The 24,493-nt window shown below is 40.0% G+C and overlaps 1 protein-coding gene across 2 annotated transcripts in view; it reads left to right on the top strand.

Annotated features, from left to right (window-relative positions):
* Positions 1-24,493, top strand: part of LOC139468343 (SEC14-like protein 1) — a 45,142-nt gene that overhangs the window by 9,172 nt on the left and 11,477 nt on the right. For both annotated transcript variants that reach the window (XM_071250250.1, XM_071250249.1), the window contains exons 4-8: positions 5,216-5,344; positions 20,918-21,164; positions 22,493-22,638; positions 23,781-23,970; positions 24,268-24,356. In XM_071250250.1, coding sequence (XP_071106351.1) covers positions 5,216-5,344; positions 20,918-21,164; positions 22,493-22,638; positions 23,781-23,970; positions 24,268-24,356 — 801 coding nt within the window. The remainder of the gene's footprint in view (positions 1-5,215; positions 5,345-20,917; positions 21,165-22,492; positions 22,639-23,780; positions 23,971-24,267; positions 24,357-24,493) is intronic.

Raw genomic sequence — 24,493 nt, 5'->3', positions numbered from 1 at the left:
CACTCAGCCACCGAGCCTTCCACAAAAATGAAAGTCCGACAACTGGTAGTCTAGATCACGTACTTTGAGTACCCCCCTGACAAGTGTAAGTTGGCACGGCTCCCATGGTCGAAAGCTATGAATACACAATGCCATTTAGAAAGTGGTCAAATGTAACTAATGTTATATTTGGGATAACACTTTCTTAGTAAAGTACAGAATCTAGTATTTTTTTGGGTTGAGTCCCGTCCGGGATTCGAACCCACACCTGCCAGGGTGAGGCACCTGATCGCCAGCACACAAAGTCAGCGATCTAACCCAGTCAGCCACCAAGCCCTCCACAAAAATGAAAGTCCGCCAACTGGTAGTCTAGATCACGTACTTTGAGTACCCCCCTGACAAGTGTAAATTGGCACGGCTCCCATGGTCGAAAGCTATGAATACACAATGCGATTTAGAAAGTGGTCAAATGTAACTAATGTTATATTTGGGATAACACTTTCTTAGTAAAGTACAGAATCTAGTACTTTTTTGGGTTGAGTCCCGTCCGTGCGTAATTACGTACAGACGTGCTCATCTAGCGTGAATCTAGGTGAATCTAGCAAATACATATATAGTATTATATACATAAATATATGTGCATAGAATTGTACGCTCATACATGTTTAACAGTGGTGTAAGTCATCACTGGTGAATCCTTCAAATTCATTGTCGCGATCTTAACCAGCCAGAATGCGTTGAGGGCTTTGTAAAGGTTTGTACTTAGAAAATCTTTTAAATGGATAAAATTAATTATATTTTTATTAAAACGTTATCACACATTGTCAGATTCTCTTAATCATGCACATTATTTGATCTGCTTGTGTTGTAAGGTTGGTTTCTATTGATTTACTGATTCTTTCCCCAACAAGTTTTCCTCTGCAGAATCGATTATTTACAGACCACCGTCATATTGCTATAATATTGCTGAGTGTGGCTTTAAACAACAAACAAACAAACAGAATACCACTGTCAGAAATGTCAAAACAAATGAATCTGTTGTCGATGTCTGCTGATGCATCAGCAGTTGGAAAGCTGTGTTTGTATGGTGGATGTGATGAGAGAGAGTAAAATTCTGCATCACTTGTCCTGCACATGCAGACACTTCATCACTTGTACAGTTGTAGGTGATCCTTGACATGTTGGCAAGCATTGTTAATCAGGGGAATATTACAGTTGACATGCTTAAAGCAATCGAGGGAGCAGAAGCTGTCTGTTTCTAGCTGTGAACATCTGCTATGAAAGTCTTCAGATGATTATCAAGCTGTAGCATATATGTAAACAACAAACAAACAAACATATGTAATAAGCATGAGTGAATTCAGATTCCTTCATTGGGAACGTGTGGATAAACCCCGTTCTTGATGTCCTTCAGCCTGCGAGTCTTCAGTTTGGACATGAAATTACATACCATGCTAACAACAAACAATGTATTATGCAAGTCTGTCTGTGGTGATAAACTATTCTACTCTCATTACCACTTGTGTAAGGGCACACCTTAAATGTACTGTTAGATGCAACCCAACTGTGAGCAATGGTGAGCTGCCCAAATGCAGTAATTAGCAGCATTAGCACAACAGTATTGTCACAAGGACGCTAGTACATTGGCCCGAGGCCAGCTGCCACATATTGATGTCATTGTGGGTGTTAGTAGGGCACAGTCACACATACACTAGTGCAAAGGTTAGCAAAGGTAGTCGGTGTAAACATTGATAGCAGCTTGCCCTGTGAGCTTGCACGTTGTTGACATCCTAGATGATAAGGTGTCCGTACATACACCTGATCTGTTGTTATTTTGATGGATGAATTGTTGCTAGCACTTGAAGTTGAGTCAATCAGTTTTGAAACCCACCTGAATGCTCTTTCATCAGTATATATAGCTGAGACATTACCATTATATGATTAAAATACACTCTTTGATGGTTTTCCTTGAGTGGAATTAGACTTGGTTCATTGGGAGTCCAAGCAGGAGTCATGCGAGTCATCATGGGCACTATACAATGAACACAGTTCACTGTCCTTGAGCCATTTTCTGTTTCAGGAACTGTTTTACTGATGTATATTTTTTTAATGAATGGGATAATGTGACCAATGGTCATCAAGTTTGGCCAAGAAGACATTTTTGCAAAAAGACAGATTGGGTCTGATAGACTCTTGTTTGGTTTTTGTTTGTTTAGTTTGTTGTTTAAAGCCTCACTCAGCAATATTCCAGCTATATGACATCGGTCTGTAAATAATCAATTGGGATATGATAACATGCATCATCCAAGTCAGCGAGCCTGACCACTCAATCCTGTTAGTCACCTCTTACAACAAGCATAGTCAGTCACCTTTTACGGCAAGCATGGGTTGCTGAAGACCTATTCTACCCTGGATCTTCATGGGTCTTGTTTGGCAGTAGGCCAAGTGTTACATGACCTTTTCCATGTTTACACTTACCGATCTCTGTAGACACTTCACCTGGTAATAATTCCAAGAAGTAGGCCATCCAAAGCCACTCATATATCCTTCAGCACAAATAAAATCGACGTAACGACTTGAAAATCTATTCCTGATAAAATCTAGGAGTTTTCTAGGAAGTTGATTTTGTATGCCATCTCACCCTATCATTATATTAAAATCTGACAGATTTTTGCTCATGATAAATCCAGCATGTACTTTCTGTGTAATGACTTAATGGTGCTGCCCATGCTTGACCAGCCATGATGGTTGGTTGGTTTATTGTTTAACGCCGCACTCAACAATATTCCAGCTATATGACGGCGGTCTGTAAATAATCTCTAGTCTGGACCAGACAATCCAGTTAGTGATATCATGAGGATCGATCCACGCAATTGGGATCGATGACATGCATCAACCAAGTCGGCGAGCCTGACCACCCGATCCCGTTAGTCGCCTTTTACGACAAGCGTACTAGCCATGATGGAAATTCCAGCCAGCTCCCTTGTCTTCACAATGTACAGGCATGTCCCTCCTCCCTGAAACACCATTACAGTAATCAATATGCACTGTGATTGCTTCTGGTCAGCCATGCTGGAGGTGACCCCTCTGTGGTCTACTGACTGATCCTTGACCACACTAATTGCAAAGAGCTTACGTCAATAAGCTGGAGTAGTTTGTGTGTCCACTCACTTGTGCGATGTAGCTATTCGATCGGCTTGAAATGCTCTGCACTTTGGGATTATGTTGATCATATACTGTTACTTTGAATATTCTGCTCAAAAGTCATTACAGGGCACCCCACTGTTGCTAATCTGTCGTGGCTTGTGGGTATTGCAACACAGCCTTCCAATTGTGGGTGTTCTTTAACTTGTTTTGAGTAGTATACATTCTAGCCAGAGAGCATATCTGTATGTAATCTAAGGATGCTGAAACACTACAAGGCCCGTTCCACAAAACAACCGTAGCGCTACGACTGTCGTAAGTCTGTTAAAGTATTGAAGTTACGATCATCTTAGTGCTACGATCGCTTTGTGGAACAGGGCCCTGGTGTTTCAAAGAGGCTTGTTACAGAGTGTGTTTTTTTAATTTAAATTTTAATTCCAGAAACATCTCTGTTACAGTATCAATGATCACAGAAATAGATGGGAAAAGGCTTTTGGGTCACCATGGTCTCCCATATAGCTTCGATCAAATATGACATGATAGTTTCTCAGAATAATAAGTGTTACAATGTTATCCTTTTTGAAACTGCAACGCTTCTCAAGAAACCTATCAATAGTCCGTGCTGTTCTGGCAGCAACACAGAGTGTAGAGGTGGATAAGAAGTCAGATTGGATATTTCCATTAGCTGAAATAACCAGTGGAAGAAATAGACTTTGGCTCTGGTCCTTTCTGGTGTGTGTTCATAAATAACAATCACTTCAATGGATATTACATTGATTTTCACACTAAGTGGTTTTCTTGCTCAACCTCTAGACCAATTAATAACACAATCTAGGTATGTGATAGTCTTGTAGGAAGTGGCCCTGTGGCAGCTAAGGCGCTGATGGGTTAGGCTGCTCGTGGTGGTGGGTAGTGCATGAAATTACTACTTTTTTGATGAATGCCCTTATGATTTGAAATGTCAGCATGGTCAGAGTTATTGAAAACAATATTCATGAGAAAAACATTTCTTGCATGATCATTCTTTAACAAACAAATTTCAGGATTCTTGTATTAGACCTGTAGTGCCCAATATCAGGAATATCAATGATTAGAAAAAAAGTTTGGAAGACTGGGGGGCACGGGTGGCCGAGTCTTCTAAGGCGCTGCGATTCGCTATGCAGAGTTGCATCCCTTGGGCAGGCCAGAAACCTATGATTGTGGGTTCGAATCCCTGTTCACCCCGATTATGTTTCTAGGTTTGTCAGCACCATACCCGTGCTCGTGGGTTTCACCGAAGTGGTAAACGCCTGAGACCTGCATCACTTCGGGCTTTCCTCCTACATTAAGCTCACACGCCTTGATATAACTGGAATAATGTTAAAAGCGGCGTTAACCCCAACTCACTCACTCACTTAAAACTGATGTTAATCACTGGTTACAGAAAGTTACATTTGTGAACAACTTGTGTTATTCTGGTACAAGCCAAATAGCGACCCGTGCCTCTCTCGTGGCCATTTTTTTCAACTGGGTTCCACCTTAGCGCAAACGGTCATAGCAAAAACAATTGTCAATTCGTTGTGTATTGATTTCTGTACATTTTCCCCATCTTTATATTTTCCAGATGCTTTAAAACACATCGTGACTTACGGTATTATGCAGCATGTTTGAACATATTTAACTTGGATATATTTAGACATATGTAAAGTAAAAATTATTCCTGAGGGATTCTTTGACCAAAGTACTTGAAAACACATGCGCAGTCTGATTGGTTTGACATATTTTTGCATATAACATTCAATAATAGGGGGACGAGTCTTCTTGCAGGTTACCAGGGTTACGGAAAGGGGCGAGTGATGACAAGCTTATATTTATATTTCCCATGGCAACATAGTTTATTTATTAGTTTTGTTCTGTGAAAAGTCAGTGTTGTACAGGTTTGACTGTTTCCTTATGATCTAAGCTAAAAGGGTTGCTCTCTTAAATTGTATTCTGTAGAATGTCAGTTGGTCATGTGTAGGGTGTCATCAATTGATTGTTGCTAAGGCCTGGAGGCCTGGATGGTCAGATCTGACTTCATCGTCAGTTGTTTCATTCTTCCCCTTTGTTTCAGGTTCACACAGAAAATCCGATGTGGACTTGTTTTGAACAAGATGCCAGCTTGGACATCAAACACTTCTTTGGTTTTGAGAGCACCGTGGAGAAGATTGCCATGAAGCAGTACACGCAAAACATCAAGAAGGTAAACAAAGATAGAATTATCCCTTAATAGTTAATACCATGTGTATCTTTACAGAAACAATTTCCTTGGTACCTTATTGTATCCAACAGCTTGCCATGGAGATTGTTACACATTGGCTATATCCTACAGCTTGTCATGGAGATTGTAACACATTGACTGTATCCTACAGCTAGTCGTGGGGATTGTTACACATCCATTGTATCCTACAGCTAGTCATGGAGATTGTTACACATCCACTGTATCCTACAGCCAGTCATGGAGATTGTTACACATCCACTGTATCCTACAGCTAATCATGGAGATTGTTACACATTGACTGTATCCTACAGCTAGTCATGGAAATTGTTACACATCCACTGTAGCCTAGAGCTAGTCATGGAGATTGTTACACATCCACTGTATCCTACAGCTAGTTGTGGAGATTGTTACACATCCACTGTATCCTACAGCTAGTCATGGAGATTGTTACACATTGACTGTATCCTACAGCTAATCATGGAGATTGTTACACATCCACTGTATCCTACAGTTAGTCATGGAGATTGTTACACATCCACTGTATCCTACAGCTAGTCATGGAGATTGTTACACATCCACTGTATCCTACAGTTAGTCATGGAGATTGTTACACATCCACTGTATCCTACAGCTAGTCATGGAGATTGTTACACATCCACTGTATCCTACAGCTAATCATGGAGATTGTTACACATCCACTGTATCCTACAGCTAGTCATGGAGATTGTTACACATCCACTGTATCCTACGGCTAATCATGGAGATTGTTACACATCCACTGTATCCTACGGCTAATCATGGAGATTGTTACACATCCACTGTATCCCACAGCTAATCATGGAGATTGTTACACATCCACTATATCCTACAGCTAATCATGGAGATTGTTACACATTGACTGTATCTTACAGCTAATCATGGAGATTGTTACACATTGACTGTATCCTACAGCTAGTCGTGGAGATTGTTACACACTGACTGTATCCTACAGCTAGTCGTGGAGATTGTTACACATCCACTGTATCCTACAGCTAGTCATGGAGATTGTTACACATCCACTATATCCTACAGCTAATCATGGAGATTGTTACTCATTGACTGTATCTTACAGCTAATCATGGAGATTGTTACACATTGACTGTATCCTACAGCTTGTCATGGAGATTGTTACACATCCACTGTATCCTACAGCTAGTCATGGAGATTGTTACACATCCACTGTATCCTACAGCTAGTCATGGAGATTGTTACACATCCACTGTATCTTACAGCTAGTCATGGAGATTGTTACACATCCACTGTATCCTACAGCTAATCATGGAGATTGTTACACATTGACTGTATACTACAGCTAGTAGTGGAGATTGTTACACATTGACTGTATCCTACAGCTAGTCGTGGAGATTGTTACACATCCACTGTATCCTACAGCTAGTCATGGAGATTGTTACACATCCACTGTATCCTACAGCTAGTCATGGAGATTGTTACACATCCACTGTATCCTACAGCTAATCATGGAGATTGTTTCACATTGACTGTATACTACAGCTAGTCGTGGAGATTGTTACACACTGACTGTATCCTACAGCTAGTCGTGGAGATTGTTACACATCCACTGTATCCTACAGCTAGTCGTGGAGATTGTTACACATTGACTGTATCCTACAGCTAGTCGTGGAGATTGTTACACATCCACTGTATCCTACAGCTAGTCATGGAGATTGTTACACATCCACTGTATCCTACAGCTAATCATGGAGATTGTTACACATTGACTGTATACTACAGCTAGTCGTGGAGATTGTTACACATTGACTGTATCCTACAGCTTGTCATGGAGATTGTTACACATTGACTGTATCCTACAGCTTGTCATGGAGATTGTTACACATCCACTGTATCCTACAGTTAGTCGTGGAGATTGTTACACATCCACTGTATCCTACAGCTAGTCATGGAGATTGTTACACATCCACTGTATCCTACAGCTAATCATGGAAATTGTTACACATTGACTGTATCTTACAGCTAATCATGGAGATTGTTACACATTGACTGTATCTTACAGCTAATCATGGAGATTGTTACACATCCACTGTATCCTACAGCTAGTCATGGAGATTGTTACACATCCACTGTATCCTACAGCTAGTCATGGAGATTGTTACACATCCACTGTATCCTACAGCTAGTCATGGAGATTGTTACACATCCACTGTATCCTACAGCTAGTCATGGAGATTGTTACACATCCACTGTATCTTACAGCTAGTCATGGAGATTGTTACACATCCACTGTATCCTACAGCTAATCATGGAGATTGTTACACATTGACTGTATACTACAGCTAGTAGTGGAGATTGTTACACATTGACTGTATCCTACAGCTAGTCGTGGAGATTGTTACACATCCACTGTATCCTACAGCTAGTCATGGAGATTGTTACACATCCACTGTATCCTACAGCTAGTCATGGAGATTGTTACACATCCACTGTATCCTACAGCTAGTCATGGAGATTGTTACACATCCACTGTATCCTACAGCTAGTCATGGAGATTGTTACACATCCACTGTATCCTACAGCTAATCCTGGAGATTGTTTCACATTGACTGTATACTACAGCTAGTCGTGGAGATTGTTACACATTGACTGTATCCTACAGCTAGTCGTGGAGATTGTTACACATCCACTGTATCCTACAGCTAGTCGTGGAGATTGTTACACATTGACTGTATCCTACAGCTAGTCGTGGAGATTGTTACACATCCACTGTATCCTACAGCTAGTCATGGAGATTGTTACACATCCACTGTATCCTACAGCTAATCATGGAGATTGTTACACATTAACTGTATACTACAGCTAGTCGTGGAGATTGTTACACATTGACTGTATCCTACAGCTTGTCATGGAGATTGTTACACATTGACTGTATCCTACAGCTAGTCGTGGAGATTGTTACACATTGACTATGATATTGCTGTGCTACCTCCAACAAAATAATAACTCACTTTGGGTTACTATGTGACAGGAAAACAATTAACCTTTAACATAGTTTCAGATAAACTGTGTGTGTAGCTGTCTAAAATGCACAAATATTTTTATCATGTTTATGATTACCCTATTAATTTTTAATTGCTTGTGTATGTGGTGTACAAATAAAAATTTAAAAAAACATCATTAGAATGACTACTCCATGTACACTGTGGTTAATTACAGAATGTGGTCTATTTAGCTTGTGTGCCTGGATTCTCTTTTTTGACTAATTGAGTCCAGGCGTCCCATATATGTGAGCTCTTCGGTCATGAATAATGCAATATGGCTTTAGTACATGCTGCTTCCTCTGCCATAAAACCAGGCACCTTTAATACGATGGATGAACTACTTGTATGTGGCAACTGTTACACTATACAGGCTCTAAAATATGGTTAATGTGATATATTCCAAGTTAATAGTGTTTTTGGCCTAGAAAGTATTGACATTATTTCCATATTTTTTTAACATGTTTAACCATGAGAACTGTAAGTTATTCTTCTGTTGTTGTTTTTTTGTTTGTTTGTTGTTTAACGCCGCACTCAGCAATATTCCAGCTATATGACGGGGTCTGTAAATAATCAAATCTGGACCAGACAATCCAGTGATTGACATCATGAGCATCGATCCACACAACTGGGATACGATGACATGCATCAACCAAGTTAGCAAGTCTGACCACCCGATCCCATTAGTTGCCTCCTACGACAAGCATAATGCCCTTTTACGACAAGCATGGGGTGATGAAGACCTATTCTACCCTGGATCTTCACGGGTCTACTCTAGTGTAAAATGGTGGAATAAGATGGTCGTCTTCTTGAGATTTGGAATACAGTGATATGATGATATATATTTGCTGATAATAAGTTCTAATCTAGCATCTTCCTTATCCTGGCACAGTGAGGCTGGTTAGGCTTATCGTCAGCTCAGGGCCTTTGCCCCCTCTACACCAAAGCCCAGACAGCGAAGTCAAACCAAGCCAGAACTTTTCAGAGAAAGTGAAGAACACTGTAGCCTTCTGCATTAATGAGATTGTCAGAAGGGCTGTATCCCTGGCAGCAAACCCGGGCACTCTCCCAATGTCAGTCATCAGATTGGGAGGTATCAAACAATGGTTAGTCGGACAACTTGGTGCTTGGGATGCAAGAGGGACATTTTCAAAACGAGGTCCGCATATTTGCCATGTTTTCCCTGAACCTTATCAATCACATTAACATTAGTGTCAAAAGGGACAGAAAATTCAATGATATGGATTATTTCATTGGAATTATTAATGGGGACAAGATTAGTTTTTTTTGGCCTGGATAGCATGGGATAGGTCTGTGGCTGTATACAGGCCTATGCCAAAGATTGGGTGTTCAGAGTTTTCTTGTGTATTGTCCAGCTGGCATCACTTGTGTACTCCTTGTTTGTCACATGGTTGAACATGTGCTTAGACTGGCACAGAAAAATATGTGAAGTCATCGTGAAAAACAGGAATGTCCACCTGCTGTCGCTGGTCACAGACCTGATTGATCAGTATCTTCTAGTTGTTTGTACTCTGTGTCCTGTTGGTTGCCCTGGTACGCCCCCACAGTATGTGTGCTATCTGAATGTGACTGACTGCATGAAGTTAACCATGTGGCACAATGATATCAACACAAGCTGTGGTCTCAATATGATAATGTGGAGACATATGCTCTGAAATTCTGAATTTCTACTTGTAGTAGGATTTGTTATCAGTGTTTGAAAATAAGAATGAATTTTATCATTTGTTCATAGTGTCCTTGTCATATTACACTTCTAGGAAAAGTCACAGATTTACGTCATCCCCAAATGAAAGTAAAAGATGTACATGGTCCCTGTTTGGGCTGGGATGTGTAACTCGGGAACTTGGGTCAGGTGGGTACTGGGTAGGACCCAGGTACCCACAGGACTACCTGTGGTTAGTCACGAAATATATTGTTTAATGTCCAAACTTATCTACAACTCCATGGTTTCACTACAAGTCACTGATGTTGGCGTTTCTTTCTGACTATGCACCCATTCCTTCTGACTTTCATCATGTTCATATGTTTGAACAAAGATAAATCTTCAGTTAACTTCAGGGTGTACATGACCAGATTGTCTTATATGTGTATCAGAATATATTTTGCCAGGGCTGTGGTCCAACTATTTCCAATCGGACATTTTGTACCCATCTCTTGAGACATATAGCGGGTACCCTCAGTACTGTCACCTTTTATGGCAAGCATGGGTTGCTGAAGACCCATTCTACTCCAGATGATGAACATAGGGCTTTGACAGAACATTTATATATGTTGATCATTTTGACAGACATGATATTGTTTCTTTCCACTGTGTTGGTATGCAAGATGATCTAAGGAAGAAATGAAAACCACACCTGATTTAGAATATTATACAAAATAAGCCAAACACCAACAAAATATCATCTATAGGTTTTCAATAATTGCTTGCCTTGCCCATTATTCATAGATCACTGTGACAGATGCGATATTGCTGACCGCGGCATAAAACAACATGTAATCACTCAACCATTCGTGTTCCTACATCACACAATATTATCCTGATTATTGTATGACCATGATGACACAGTGTCTGGTACCAGTAGTTGAGAACACCCTACACCTAGCGGAATACTTATCTCTGTATTCCAAGGTGCCATTACGGTGCACAAGTAGGGCTGTAGGAAGCAGTATTGAATATCAATATGGTTACCAAGCACCTTGTGGGAAACATTAATACTGCTATCATTGTCAAGTTGTATTATTTGAGCTGAGTTAGGTCGTGTTAAAAGAGTCAATAACCCTTTACTCTGTATGTATGTAAGATGATATAGATTATGAATAGTGTACAAGGGCCAATCCATAGGATGGGGATGACTGTTAACATGGCTATTTACCAGGTACAGAGTGTCCTTGATTAGCATGATTATCATTTTGAAAATTGGAGCATTTGGGTAGGCTAGTGTAGTCGAGTACCACATGGTGAATGTGTGAAGCGGGTGTCCCCCTCCCCCCTGCTAAAAGCAGCCTTAAAGCCTCATGCATCACTTGTAAACTACTTTGTAAGTTTGTGTATTTTCATCAGTTACCTGTTCAGTATTTTTATGTCATAAGATAGCTACTCGTTCCATCTCAAGGATCAGTGAAGAACGAAGCTCGGTTTATTTCACGATAAAGCATTGTTCTATCATAACATGATTTCTGGAAATTCGAACATGTGCTCACAACTTGATGACAGCATATATTGGACGACGTTTTTGAGATGGAAGTGTCTAGTCAGTTGTTCACCATAGATGTAGCTGGGCTATGCAGATAAATGCAGTTGCCGAACGATCACATCCAAATGTGGGAGAGACATGACAATCGGTATTAGCAGAAAGGTATAGATTATCACTGTGAGAATTGTGAGAATATGCAGGAAATACCAAACTTGACCCACCTGTTCGTAAAATGGAGATCAGATTGTTTTAAGGGAGTCATCATAATTAAAATTTGGCTAAATATTTCTGAAGCATGTAATTGTATCAACATCCTAAAGAGTTGGCTGTGGTGCCTTTTGCTATTGTAGGGCTCGAGGGACTTGTCATCTTCTGATGACTCTTGTTTTAATGCAGATAAAGGTCTACTCATTCAGAACATCATGGTCAACGGCTTAGCAGATGTACACTTGTTAAACAGGACTTAAAAAAATAAAAGAATTGGTTCTCAGGCAATGGCTTTTGTAAATATAGTGTGGATGGGCAGCCTTTTTTTGGTTGTTCATACAATGGGCTTTGATTTTATTTCACAACTCAAAGACATTATCGCGAGCACGCTACACCAGAAGAAGCATGTCAACAAATCCGTACTGAAGTGCAAGTTTGTCCTGTTAAATACACTATGTGGCTATAAAAGAGTTCATTGTGTATCTGGACTTACGTTTGTAATCCATAATACTACTTTTATCCAAATTTTCATTCAATTTTGTTTACATTAATTTCGGTGAAATCATGTATGAACTGATCAACAAATCACTTCAACTTCCCATGAACTCACCTTGAAACGAATATTAGTTGTTAGAGAGATACAGAGAGTTTTCAGTCTTTCTATCTCTGTATTGAAATCTGTTTTCATCTATGGTACTGGCCATTACATAAAGTATTTTTAAAAATAAATCACCCACAGATCGGAGAGAAAATGTGTGAACAGCTGAGTGCTATTTCCAGCTTAGGGCCTATTTTTTTAGACAAATACACATATAATCTTAATCTCTGCGTATAAATCAACACATAAATTTACTGCGTACCCATACAAATGTTGTGTTACAGGATCGACACAATATCTACTTGCCACAGGCCTACATGCAAGCACTTTTTTCGAACACCGACGTGAAAACTTCTCTCATATCATATAGTCTTCCAGGATTTCACATGATGCAGGAAGCCTGTGTTTTGGATGCAATTTCCATAGATGATAAATCATATTCTTCATAAGTCATCATGGTCATATTTGTCTCAACATTATTTAACCTGTCAGTGGAAAACATCCATCAGGGTGTAACAGGAACTGTCATTATAACACAGAGCTCCAGATAAGCTGTGTATCTGTGTAAAATACGCATCAGATATGCAGAAATATGCAGTAAAATAAAATCCAAGCGTATCAAATACACAAAAAACATTACAGATACGCTACAAAAATAAAACTTGTGCTTATCATCAAAATATTGTGAAGTAACCCTGCGTATTCGATTAGCAAATCAGCCACTTATTTTGAAATTATAAACGGACATTCCGTCAACCTTGCCAAACTCCACGATGACAGTTACATCATGATCATTTGCCATCACACTTTCTTGTGGAAGTATCGTGGAATTTTTGAGTCCTATAAAGCTCACATGACACCAGTTTGCAGTGACTTGATGAATAGTGTTGTTAAATATTTAAATTAAATACTCACATGTGTAAAAACTAATGGGTAACAGAAATTTGAATACCCAGATAGAATTACTGATGCCCAATGATTTTAAAATGCATGGGTAATACCCACAACACCAAAAGCTTATCTGGAGCTCTGTAACATGTGTTATTATAATTTATAACATTATAACAGAATGTTTATATTTTCAGTAATCAATATTTTGAAAATAAAAGCACTAAAAGCATTGCATAATCAAAGGGAGTCCATTGTACAATTCCAACTGTGTCATAGGCTTGTGTTTATAAATCACTATCAAATAGTGATAATACCAGGGAGCTTTCAATTTAGTCATATTGACTCACAAGTTGTCGTGGGAGAGGTGAAATCCTGGTTTTCGGGGTTAAAATGCCCCCTTTTGGAATCAAGGGTATTTTGGTTATACATGATTTAGGTCCCCAGTACCTAATGCATGCTTACCTCTGCAGCAGGCGGAAGTGAAGATTGGGTCATTATTTTGTGTGATTTGGTTGATTGTGTGTCACATTGGTATATCTTGGGTTGTCGTGTCAACATTCATTATGCTGCCATGATCATGATGATATGAAAGAACTTTTTTTAACTGCAAACTAAAACAACATTCACTCACTTCTTGATAGTGTGAGTCTTTGTTCATGCTGTTTGCCTCTGGTTTGTCCGGCCCAAGATGGATCCTTTACCAGCATCACTTAATTTAGCCTTAATACCTTGGCAGGAGTATCGAACAACACTTGCTCATCCACTAGGGGTGATACGATACACCGATGCATCAGTGGATCGCTATATTTTACTTTCCAATACAAGTAACGATCACAGTTGCACACAAAGTAAAAAATATTGATTCATAGCCTAAACTGTTTACCTTAATGGTTGTTACACCAAACATTAATTAGTAGTGAAAAAGTAAATATTTTCATCCATTGCGCCATACTTGACAATACCAACTGTAAATCATCAGTGTGCCAGGTATTTGACTATCCTGTCTATGAAAAAGATGGCTTACACAAATATAGTGATATGTATCGGATCGCACAGTTGGTGTATCGTCCCAGCCATATCACTCACTCACTCACTCACTCACTCACACACTCTCACTCACTCAATCACTCACTATTATTATTATTATTATTATTATTATTAGCTATAACCGTATCCACAGTGTCTATGCAAGACATAACATGAGTATTATATGTGGTTATGATTATAGTTGCACAGTCACCCAAGGCAACATAAACTGCAGCAACATAAACAAGACATGGTCCACTTCATACAAACTTTGTAGTGTTGCAGGTGTGTCAGCAGATGTGTTGATGGTTTGTGCCCTGGCTCAGAGCCAAACACCTGCATGACTGGAGCTTCTGGGGCACAGCCACAGGTTCAGTTTACTGGTTCAGCTGGATTGATTTTCAACCCTAATTATATATTGATCATATGCTCATTATAAATCAATTATCAATGCCGAACAACAATTAATGTTTTGTTATAACCGGTATATCCAATAGTGTTAATTTTGTGTAAATGTTCGATTTTGCTGGCTGTACTTGCTTGGCTTAATATATTACTTATTCAACTGAAGTGAGGGATATTAGTGCTTGGTATAAAAATTGCTATTATAATCATGATAATTACAAGTGACTTCAGATTTCACATGTGAAGAGTCAATTTACATCTTATTCTCATTGAGTGACTCATCTAGTTTTAATACCAGACTCCCTGACAGATTTAATGACTATTTGCTTATTAAGGATCCTAGTGCGTTACGCACAAGTAGATCTTACACTCATTATTGAATCAGCAGTGTCTATATGAGGCTGTTAGATACAAGTTATGTTTGTCATTGCGTGATTGAATGTCGACATTGATGAAACTCAGTTCACCGGGTGACACTTTGTCAGCACCTGCCCCTAATTAGGCTGTTTCCACCAGCAGGATGTACTGGAGACTTCTTACTGGGATCGTGAGTGATGGAACACATCCGACAAATATATGCATGATACAGTGTTTGATATTGAGGGGGGACCCTTAGGTATGCTTCAGTATCATATGAATCTCGTTGGCCTCCTAAATCTTCAGGTTTGAACATTGGGGTTATAAAAAAGAACATGATTTTCTTGCTTAATTTTGAACTTTGATGGCATGAATATAATCAGCTTCAGCATGTTCTGGTTGGAATGTTTCCACATACTGGTGACGGATTCTTCAAGTATCCACAGGGTTACTGAGCTCACAATCACAGCCCAGCTCTGGTATAGATATAGCTCAGAGGTTGACTGAGGGATCTAGCATTTACTTAGTGCTGCAGCCATTGCTTCAGTTACTCATGGAAAAGGCTTGGCCAATCTTATATTGGGCAGTTTTTCAGTGATGTGTTTCCATCATGCAGTGAAGCAGGTGCCAGCAACAGTTAGAACATTGTGCGTCAGGAAGGACTCAAGGAAATTGCAATGGGGGAAATTAAATCTTTGAGAGAATTTGTTTGTTTATCAGAGTATGTTCCCAAAAAATTTAGTCTGCTAGACCAAACCTGTCTGTAAGCATAATTTTTTAAAAAGATTTTTATGTTATTTATAGACTCAGGATTCCGGCTGCAGGGTTTGATCTAGGCCTACTGCGCAGAGGCCGATATTTGGCCTCAAGTCTGCAGGAAATGTCAGTAAATATTTGTAATTTGAATTATGATATTTCCCACTTCCTCCGAATTAATAAAAATATGAACAACACATCCAATTTGGAACAATATTTTGCCAATTTTCCTCCCTGAGTTTAGATTCTTGGACAAGTGGCAAAGTTGCTTACTGTTATCAGATTAAAAAGGGGTACTTGTTCTATTTTAAAAAAAGGTCTTGAATCAAACTTGTTGGTATTAGAGGTTTTATGTAAGCATACTGTCAAATGAACACACCATTTAAAAACAAAACATGTATGACTTTTCCCAGACTGACAAGTGACTAATCTGTGAAAACAACATCATGTCTGGCCAAACAATGCCAAGGATTATAAACCTACATGAAACACGTTCATTTATGAGCAGACTGTCAGTCATTTAGTCTATGTACACGCAATATTGATTCCATGTCCTTTCGTGACCGAAAAGCTTATCAGCATGATCAGTGCTATTTGCCGCATTTGTGTGTCAGGGTTAAAGCATGAGAATCAATGTTATTCGGGGACTTGAAGCTTGGAGACACATGACAATGAATGTGTGGTCATGACGTAACTGTATGTCCTCGAGCTTATTAGATTCTGCCGTGACAGTAGCTCACACTTCAAGTCGTTCTTCATGCTATAGCTGGTTTAAATTGTCCATCTGATATGCAGGTGACGTTGGTTGGTTTGTTGGTTGGTTGGTTGGTTGGTTAATGCCGCCCTCAGCATGCTCAGCAATATTCCAGCTATATGACAGCAGTCTGTAAATAATCGAGTCTGGACCAGACAATCCAGTGATTAATATCATGAGCATCGATACACGCAATTGAGATCGATGACATGCATTAACCAAGTCAGCAAGCATGACCTCCTGATCCCGTTAGTCGCCTCTTATGACAAGCATAGTCGCCTTTTACAGCAAGCATGTAGTACATTGTTTGAGTTGTTCGTTGCAAGTGTATTTGGTCTGTTGAGGCTGTTTGTATATAAGTGACAGACAGTTGACCGGTGGTTGGTTGGTTTGTTGTTTAACGCCGCACTCAGCAATATTCCAGCTATATGACAGAGGTCTGTAAATAATTGAGTCTGGACCAGACAATCTAGTGATTAATATCATGAGCAACGATCTATGCACTTTGGATCGATGACATGCATCAACCAAGTCAGCAAGCCTGACCACCTTTTTCCTTTTTTATCACTGGTTGATCTGTCAGAAATGTGACAGCCTCTGCGATGATTTTCTGCTTTTACTTCATTCAGCTTCATCAAGAAATGGCAGATTCTTTTTTCTGGGGTCAAGGGTAGATGCCATCACCAAGTACTGCCTGACATTTGGTTCCTGGTACCTCTTGGAGAGATCATTTCACATGGCTGCTTTGACCAGATTAATGACAGTACTGTCGCTCTCCTTGTCACCAAGATGAAACTGTGACGGAAAATGTGAGAGTCAGACGGACTGTGCTGTTCACAGATTATTGTTGAAGCTTTGTTCAAGTGTACAAGGACACTGACGAGATCGTTGGCAAGCAGCTGATCGTCGGTTGACATGATGACATTCCTAGACTCCCTTTACAGATCGGTAAAAGCTGCATGTATTACAGCTGTCTGCTCAAGAAGACGAGGGTGCACGGGTGGCCCAGTCGTCTAAGGCACCGCGATTTTGGGTTCGAATCCTGGATTGCCCCAATTATATTTCTATGTTTGTCCGCACCATACCGAAGTGGTAAACGTCTGAGATCTGCTTCACTTCGGGCTTTCCTCCCACATTAAGCTTACACGCTGTGATATAACTGGAATACTGTTAAAAGCGGCATTAAACCTGACACACTCACTCACTCACTCACTCACTCACTCACTCACTCACTCACTCAAGAAGACGAGACAGCATGTCCATCTCGTCTCAACGTCTTGTATCAACTTTTGATCTGGGAGATTCAGCATTTTCTGCTACGTTGTCAAGACATCCATCCCCACAAGGCACCTCTTTAAAACGACAGCAAGCTAACGACAAGACAAAGTAGAAATCCTAGCTTGTGTTGCAGATTTTGTAGGGTTTGTGGTTGTAGGGTGGATCTTGTCTAAACGTTTTTTTAAGTTAAGCAATGTTAAGAGTTGCCGCTATGTTTTATCCCTGCATTGCAAAGTCGACATATTGACTTAGTTATTTCATGAACAGCTGGCCCGTCTGCTCCAGGATTTTGACAGTAAAACCAAGCCTAACTATAATCACTGACACCCTCCTGATCGATTGACTGATTATACGATCAATCGTTACATGTCACCATGGTAGAGTGGGGATGAACATTGATATCTGTGTGCAGTGTGTAGGTCATTTTTTGATACACGGTAGAGTGGGGGTTAGCATTGATATCTGTGTGCAGTGTTTAGGCCATGTTGTCTACATTGTAGAGTGGGGATTAGCATTGATATCTGTGTGCAGTGTTTAGGCCATGTTGTCTACATGGTAGAGTGGGGATTAGCATTGATATCTGTGTGCAGTGTTTAGGCCATGTTGTCTACATGGTAGAGTGGGGATTAGCATTGATATCTGTTTGCAGTGTTTAGGCCATGTTGTCTACATAGAAGAGTGGGGATGAACATTGATATCTGTGTGCAGTGTTTAGGCCATGTTGTCTACATAGAAGAGTGGGGATTAGCATTGATATCTGTGTGCAGTGTTTAGGCCATGTTGTCTACATAGAAGAGTGGGGATTAGCATTGATATCTGTGTGCAGTGTTTAGGCCATGTTGTCTACATAGAAGAGTGGGGATTAGCATTGATATCTGTGTGCAGTGTTTAGGCCATGTTGTCTACATAGAAGAGTGGGGATTAGCATTGATATCTGTGTGCAGTGTTTAGGCCATGTTGTCTACATAGAAGAGTGGGGATTAGCATTGATATCTGTGTGCAGTGTTTAGGCCATGTTGTCTACATTGTAGAGTGGGGATGAACATTGATATCTGTGTGTAGGTCATGTTGTCTACATAGAAGAGTGTGGATTAGCATTGATATCTGTGTGTAGTGTGTAGGTCATGTTGTCTACATGGTAGAGTGGTGATTAGCATTGATATCTGTGTGCAGTGTGTAGGTCATGTTTTCTACATGGTAGAGTGGGGATGAACATTGATATCTGTGTGCAGTGTGTAACCCTAATTATGTCAATGCATCACGAAGTTTGTATTGAAGGTTGGACAGCTGGCATAATGGCTTATTTGTCTCCTAGACAATCAATAACACCACACTGTTAGTCTCATAAATGACATGCATTTGTGATATAACCTTCTTCATTCTGCCTTAACAACAGTCACCGACTGTTACATTAGTGATATAACATACTTCAGACTGCTTAGGTCATATTGCAAATGTTGAAATATGTGGCCAGTCAGTTACCATGGTTACTGTTGTATAAAACATACAGCCTGTATTGAAAATATGCTTCTTGAAATATGATTTTCTACTACTGGCCATAGGGACAAGGATAGAGCTCAGTATAAAATGCAGTTAACTGACAGCTTTTCTTAGGCATCGCATTGTATATAATTAATGCTTAACAGTGTGCAGAGAACAAGACCCTGATACAGCTTTAAACAAGCCACATAGGGAGCACTATAACCATGTACAGTCAAGTCTCGTTTATCCCACACTCGTTAATCCAACAATCGGCTTTATCAGACACAAATGATGGGAACCGATTAAATCAGTGCTGTTTAGACCCGTTAATCCGACAGTCTTGCACTCCGACTCCGACACACCTAATTTGCAACGATTTGCTGAAATCACTCATTAATCAGTCTTGTTAATCCGACACGGTGATCAGCGTACTCCATGGTCATCTGCCCGCGAGTACATAGTCCCGTGTTTTGATGCGAGACGAGTCGGTGAGTAGCTGCATATTTCAACGGCTGCAGAGATAAACTTTGTGTTTTGTGTTAAACTTTAGAGGTTGCATGATTAGAAAACATATTCCGCGAACAATGTAACGCAACAATATGAATATTTCCTTTTTCCTTTTTTTATTACAACATATTTGAATCGTTATCTATTGTGTAGTTGTCCAATTTTCGATCACGAACGTTGATAATACCTAATTACGTTTATCCGACATACTCGTTAATCCGACATAATTATATGCAACCAACAATGTCGGATAAAAGGGACTTGACTGTATACTGTTATGCAGTATTTGTGAGTGCATGATTTTGAGTTTTAGAGAGGTAACAATCAAAAGACTTTCATTGTCTTGGTATCGGGATACTTTATTTGTTTTATTAGATTGAAAATAATTCAAACACAGTGCGCCATCATGGGCACGATTTGAAAATTGAATGCGCCAATGATGCAGCGACGCAGCAAAGAATGAACTCTGCCAATCCCAATCAATGGTGTATTTCAGTTTTGGCTGGACATACGTTCACTGTGACAGCAATAGAAACCAACCTGTGTCAGTCAATAGTGACTGTATTGGAACAATTGAAATTTCTTTGAGAATATTGTTTCTAGCATGTCTAATGCTTGTGTAAAAATGCAACCGTATTTGAAACAATTGAAATACCTTTGAGAATATTGATTCTAACATGTCTAATGCTTGTGTAAAAATGCAACCGTGTTGGAAACAATAGAAATATCTTTGAGAAGATTGATTCTAACATGTCTAATGCTTGTGTAGAAATGCAACCGTATTGGAAACAATAGAAATATCTTTGAGAAGATTGATTCTAATATGTCTAATGCTTGTGTAAAAATGCCACCATATTGGAAACAATAGAAATATCTTTGAGAATATTGATTCTAACATGTCTAATGCTAGTGTAAATATGCAACCGTATTGGAAACAATAGAAATATCTTTGAGAATAATGTTTCTAGCATGTCTAATGCTTGTGTAAATACATAACACATTTACAATGTTTCTAACTGTTGTCCCCAGGGTAAGGAGGTGATTGAGTATTACATCAACGAGCTGTTGTCTCAGGGCATCACCCACATTCCCCCTTGGAACGACCCCAAGCTGAAGGCAGCCACAGTGGAGGATGCCCCATCTCAGGACAGTGGCTTACGGAGTCGCTCCGACAGCGTCAGCAGCCAGCACAGCCAACACAGCCAGGCCAGCCTCATCCTGGGGGCCACTGCTGCCACCATACACAGAGGCAGCATTTCATCCCCCGACTCAGAAGGTAACGTCTTCAAGGCAGGAAATAATCTGTAGTCATAAACATATATAGAATATGTAGTGAAGGATGTAAATATGGGTGAAAATCAAGTCTATGAAAGGCATTTAGAAGTGCATCGTTTCCCCCCTTGCTGAACTAGGCTGGAATTCCTGGGCTCGATTGTAGCACCACCAGTGGTTATTACGAGTTATGTCCCTTATAAGCCTCTCCTATGGACCAATCAGATTCCACCTCACGTTTCACTTGCATTTATTTCAAACAAAATGGTGGCACCCAGTCAAGACGATCTGATCGATAATCAAGATTTATATTGTGATGAAATGGGTCTTACATCGCGAAGTGCATCAAATCACGTGAGCATCTTGATCAAAAACATGAAAAGACTTGGAAAATTCTGTTGACAACGAGTTGGTGGTGCACATGCTTTGCACATGTTGCAAATCATGCAATCGACCGAAATCTGCACAACAGTTTACTAACCAGATTTCGATTTGAGTGGACTATGCATAGACTCCTTAGTCCAACCAACATGTAATTCCATTATACCAGCCTAGTTCAGCAAGGGTGAAAACTGGACTGTTATGGTCAGTTAACACCCTTGCCTCAGGATGATGTTAGAAGTGATACACATAAGGAAGAGAATTTATTTAATGTCAACTTCTTTAATTACGTGTTAAGTGTTGGCTTCACTTTGTCCATTGCTAATTATCTACAGCGCCAATTATCTATTGGCTCCCCTTGTTACGTTTCCACCTTTGTTATCTTATAACTCTTGTCGTTTTTACAGGTACAAATATATGTTCTCTGCCTCATAGCATTTATTCACCTGATGAAGGAGTATGTATATACTCTAAAAAGAAGTTGAAGTTGACATCCATAAATTCTCTTCCTTATGGATGAAAATGTTATTCACTGTGAAGAATTTGTCTTGGGAAATTTGCAAAAGTTGAAGTTTAAGAGCTCATGATAAGTTTCATGGTGCCCCCATGGTGATTCCAGGGCAGATCCCCAGTACCTTGTCACAAGAGATCTCACAGTTTGTTACAGCATGTGACCTGGCTATTCAGCCTACCCTGTTGGACCCATAATTAGAAGAAATGTAGTATTGAAGTACCAAACTCATTACAGTCTGTGGCTTTTGCAACTAGTCCCTAGTCCCAAGGCCCAAGTCTAGTAATTTTCTGTTCGGTCAAAGAAGGTCAGCTAAAAATAGTCCATACAATAACACTAAAATGTACTAAACATTATGCCAAGAGCCAAGTTGGGTCGAGTAGACCCAAAAGTATTAAGCACAGACTGTGATTACGATGACAATATGCCCCTTGTTGTAGTGACAGAGGTGCGAGTGCCACCGGTGGAGCCACGCGGCAAGCTAGACGACGACTACATTCAGCGTTTCCTGGGCGCTCTAACACCAGTAGAGGAGAGTCAACTTATCAGACTCCGGCAGTGGCTCCAGAAAACACACAAGGGGAAGGTACAGGCTTATGCCATTAGTCTTTATTAATTGGATCACAGATATGCCAGCCCCATTGATGACGCTGTATCAGAGCAATAATCTTGACTGCAACATAAAACCCTGTTTCACCCCACAGCAGAACAGGTATCCAAGCACCTCATACTTTTCATAATAGCACCTGAAATTGGGGTCAGTTAGTTGCAATGTGTGACCTGTATGATCCTGTGTAATGTGTGACCTGTATGATCCTGTGTAATGTGTGTCCTGTATGATCCTGTGTAATGTGTGTCCTGTATGATCCTATGTGATGTGTGACCTGTATGATCCTGTGATGTGTGACCTGTATGATCCTGTGTGATGTGTGACCTGTGTGATGTGTGTCCTGTATGATCCTGTGTGATGTGTGACCTGTATGATCCTGTGTGATGTGTGACCTGTATGATCCTGTGTGATGTGTGACCTGTATGATCCTGTGTGATATGTGACCTGTATGATCCTGTGATGTGTGACTTGTATGATCCTGTGTGATGTGTGACCTTTATGATCCTGTGATGTGTGACCTGTATGATCCTGTGATGTGTGACCTGTATGATCCTGTGTAATATGTGACTTGTATAATCCTGTATGATGTGTGACCTGTATGATCCTGTGATGTGTGACCTGTATGATCCTGTGTGATGTGTGACCTGTATGATCCTGTGTGATGTGTGACCTGTATGATCCTGTGTGATGTGTGACCTGTATGACCCTGTGTGATGTTTGACCTGTATGATCCTGTGATGTGTGACCTGTACGATCCTGTGATGTGTGACCTGTATGATCCTGTGTAATATGTGACTTGTATGATCCAGTGTGATGTGTGACCTGTATGATCCTGTGTGATGTGTGACCTGTATGACCCTGTGTGATGTGGGACTGTGGCATTGAACAACATGCACATACTACATGAGTCATGAGTTGTTTTGCATATACACAGATGTAGTTTAAATGCATGTATGTATGTATAGCTTTGATTTGTAGGAAAATATAATGAACATACAACATGTAAAAAGGCAGGGGTTTTAACGATATTTGTATTTTAACTCACGTTTATGTTTGGTGTTAGAGCTGTAATGACAATCTATTAAATACTGAAACCATGTGAGTCATTCTTCACCCAGATCCCCAAAGATGCCCATATACTGAGGTTTCTGCGAGCACGGGACTTCAACGTGGAGAAAGCCCGTGAGATGCTGGTGCACTCGCTAGCATGGAGGAAGTTACACAATATCGACAGGCTACTAGACACATACGAAATACCTCCAGTCATCAAGAAATACTACCCTGGTGGATGGCATTACTGTGATAAAGGTACAAACCAACTGCGTGTCACTTAAAACTTTGTGGCGAGATAACAGATTGTCATATGCATTGAGACATTGTTTAACTCCAAGTCAATAATCTTGAAAAATTATTTGAAACAATGTAAGTTTAATGGTCATAATGGAATTCCTATCAGAACTATGGTATTTTATCAACACTGTCTCAAAGTAAGGACAAGGTAACATATACTTGATTATCCCAGGTCTACAGTACATTAGGAGTCTAAGTTACAGAAGTTGGTCCTGAATCAAGCCATTTTCTCACTGATTGTCTCATTTCTTCCAGAGGATCGCCCGTTGTACATTCTGAGAATGGGTCAGATGGATGTAAAGGGCTTGATGAAGTCAGTAGGGGAAGAAGCTATTCTGCGACATGTGAGTATAATTATGTAGGAGACTTTATGGTATTTTTAGCCTTATGCAGTACATGAAAGAATAAAGGAGCTGAACTCGATTTTTAAAAAAGTAGTCTGGAGTCGTGCTTACATGCATAGCATCTAACAGTCCCTACA

Source organism: Haliotis cracherodii, unplaced genomic scaffold (assembly GCF_022045235.1).
Source record: "Haliotis cracherodii isolate W230 unplaced genomic scaffold, xgHalCrac1.p SCAF_2, whole genome shotgun sequence".
Classification (NCBI taxonomy): Eukaryota; Metazoa; Mollusca; class Gastropoda; order Lepetellida; family Haliotidae; genus Haliotis; species Haliotis cracherodii.
The sequence above is the reverse complement of the archived record's forward strand: the minus strand, read 5'-3'. Positions and strand labels throughout refer to the sequence as shown.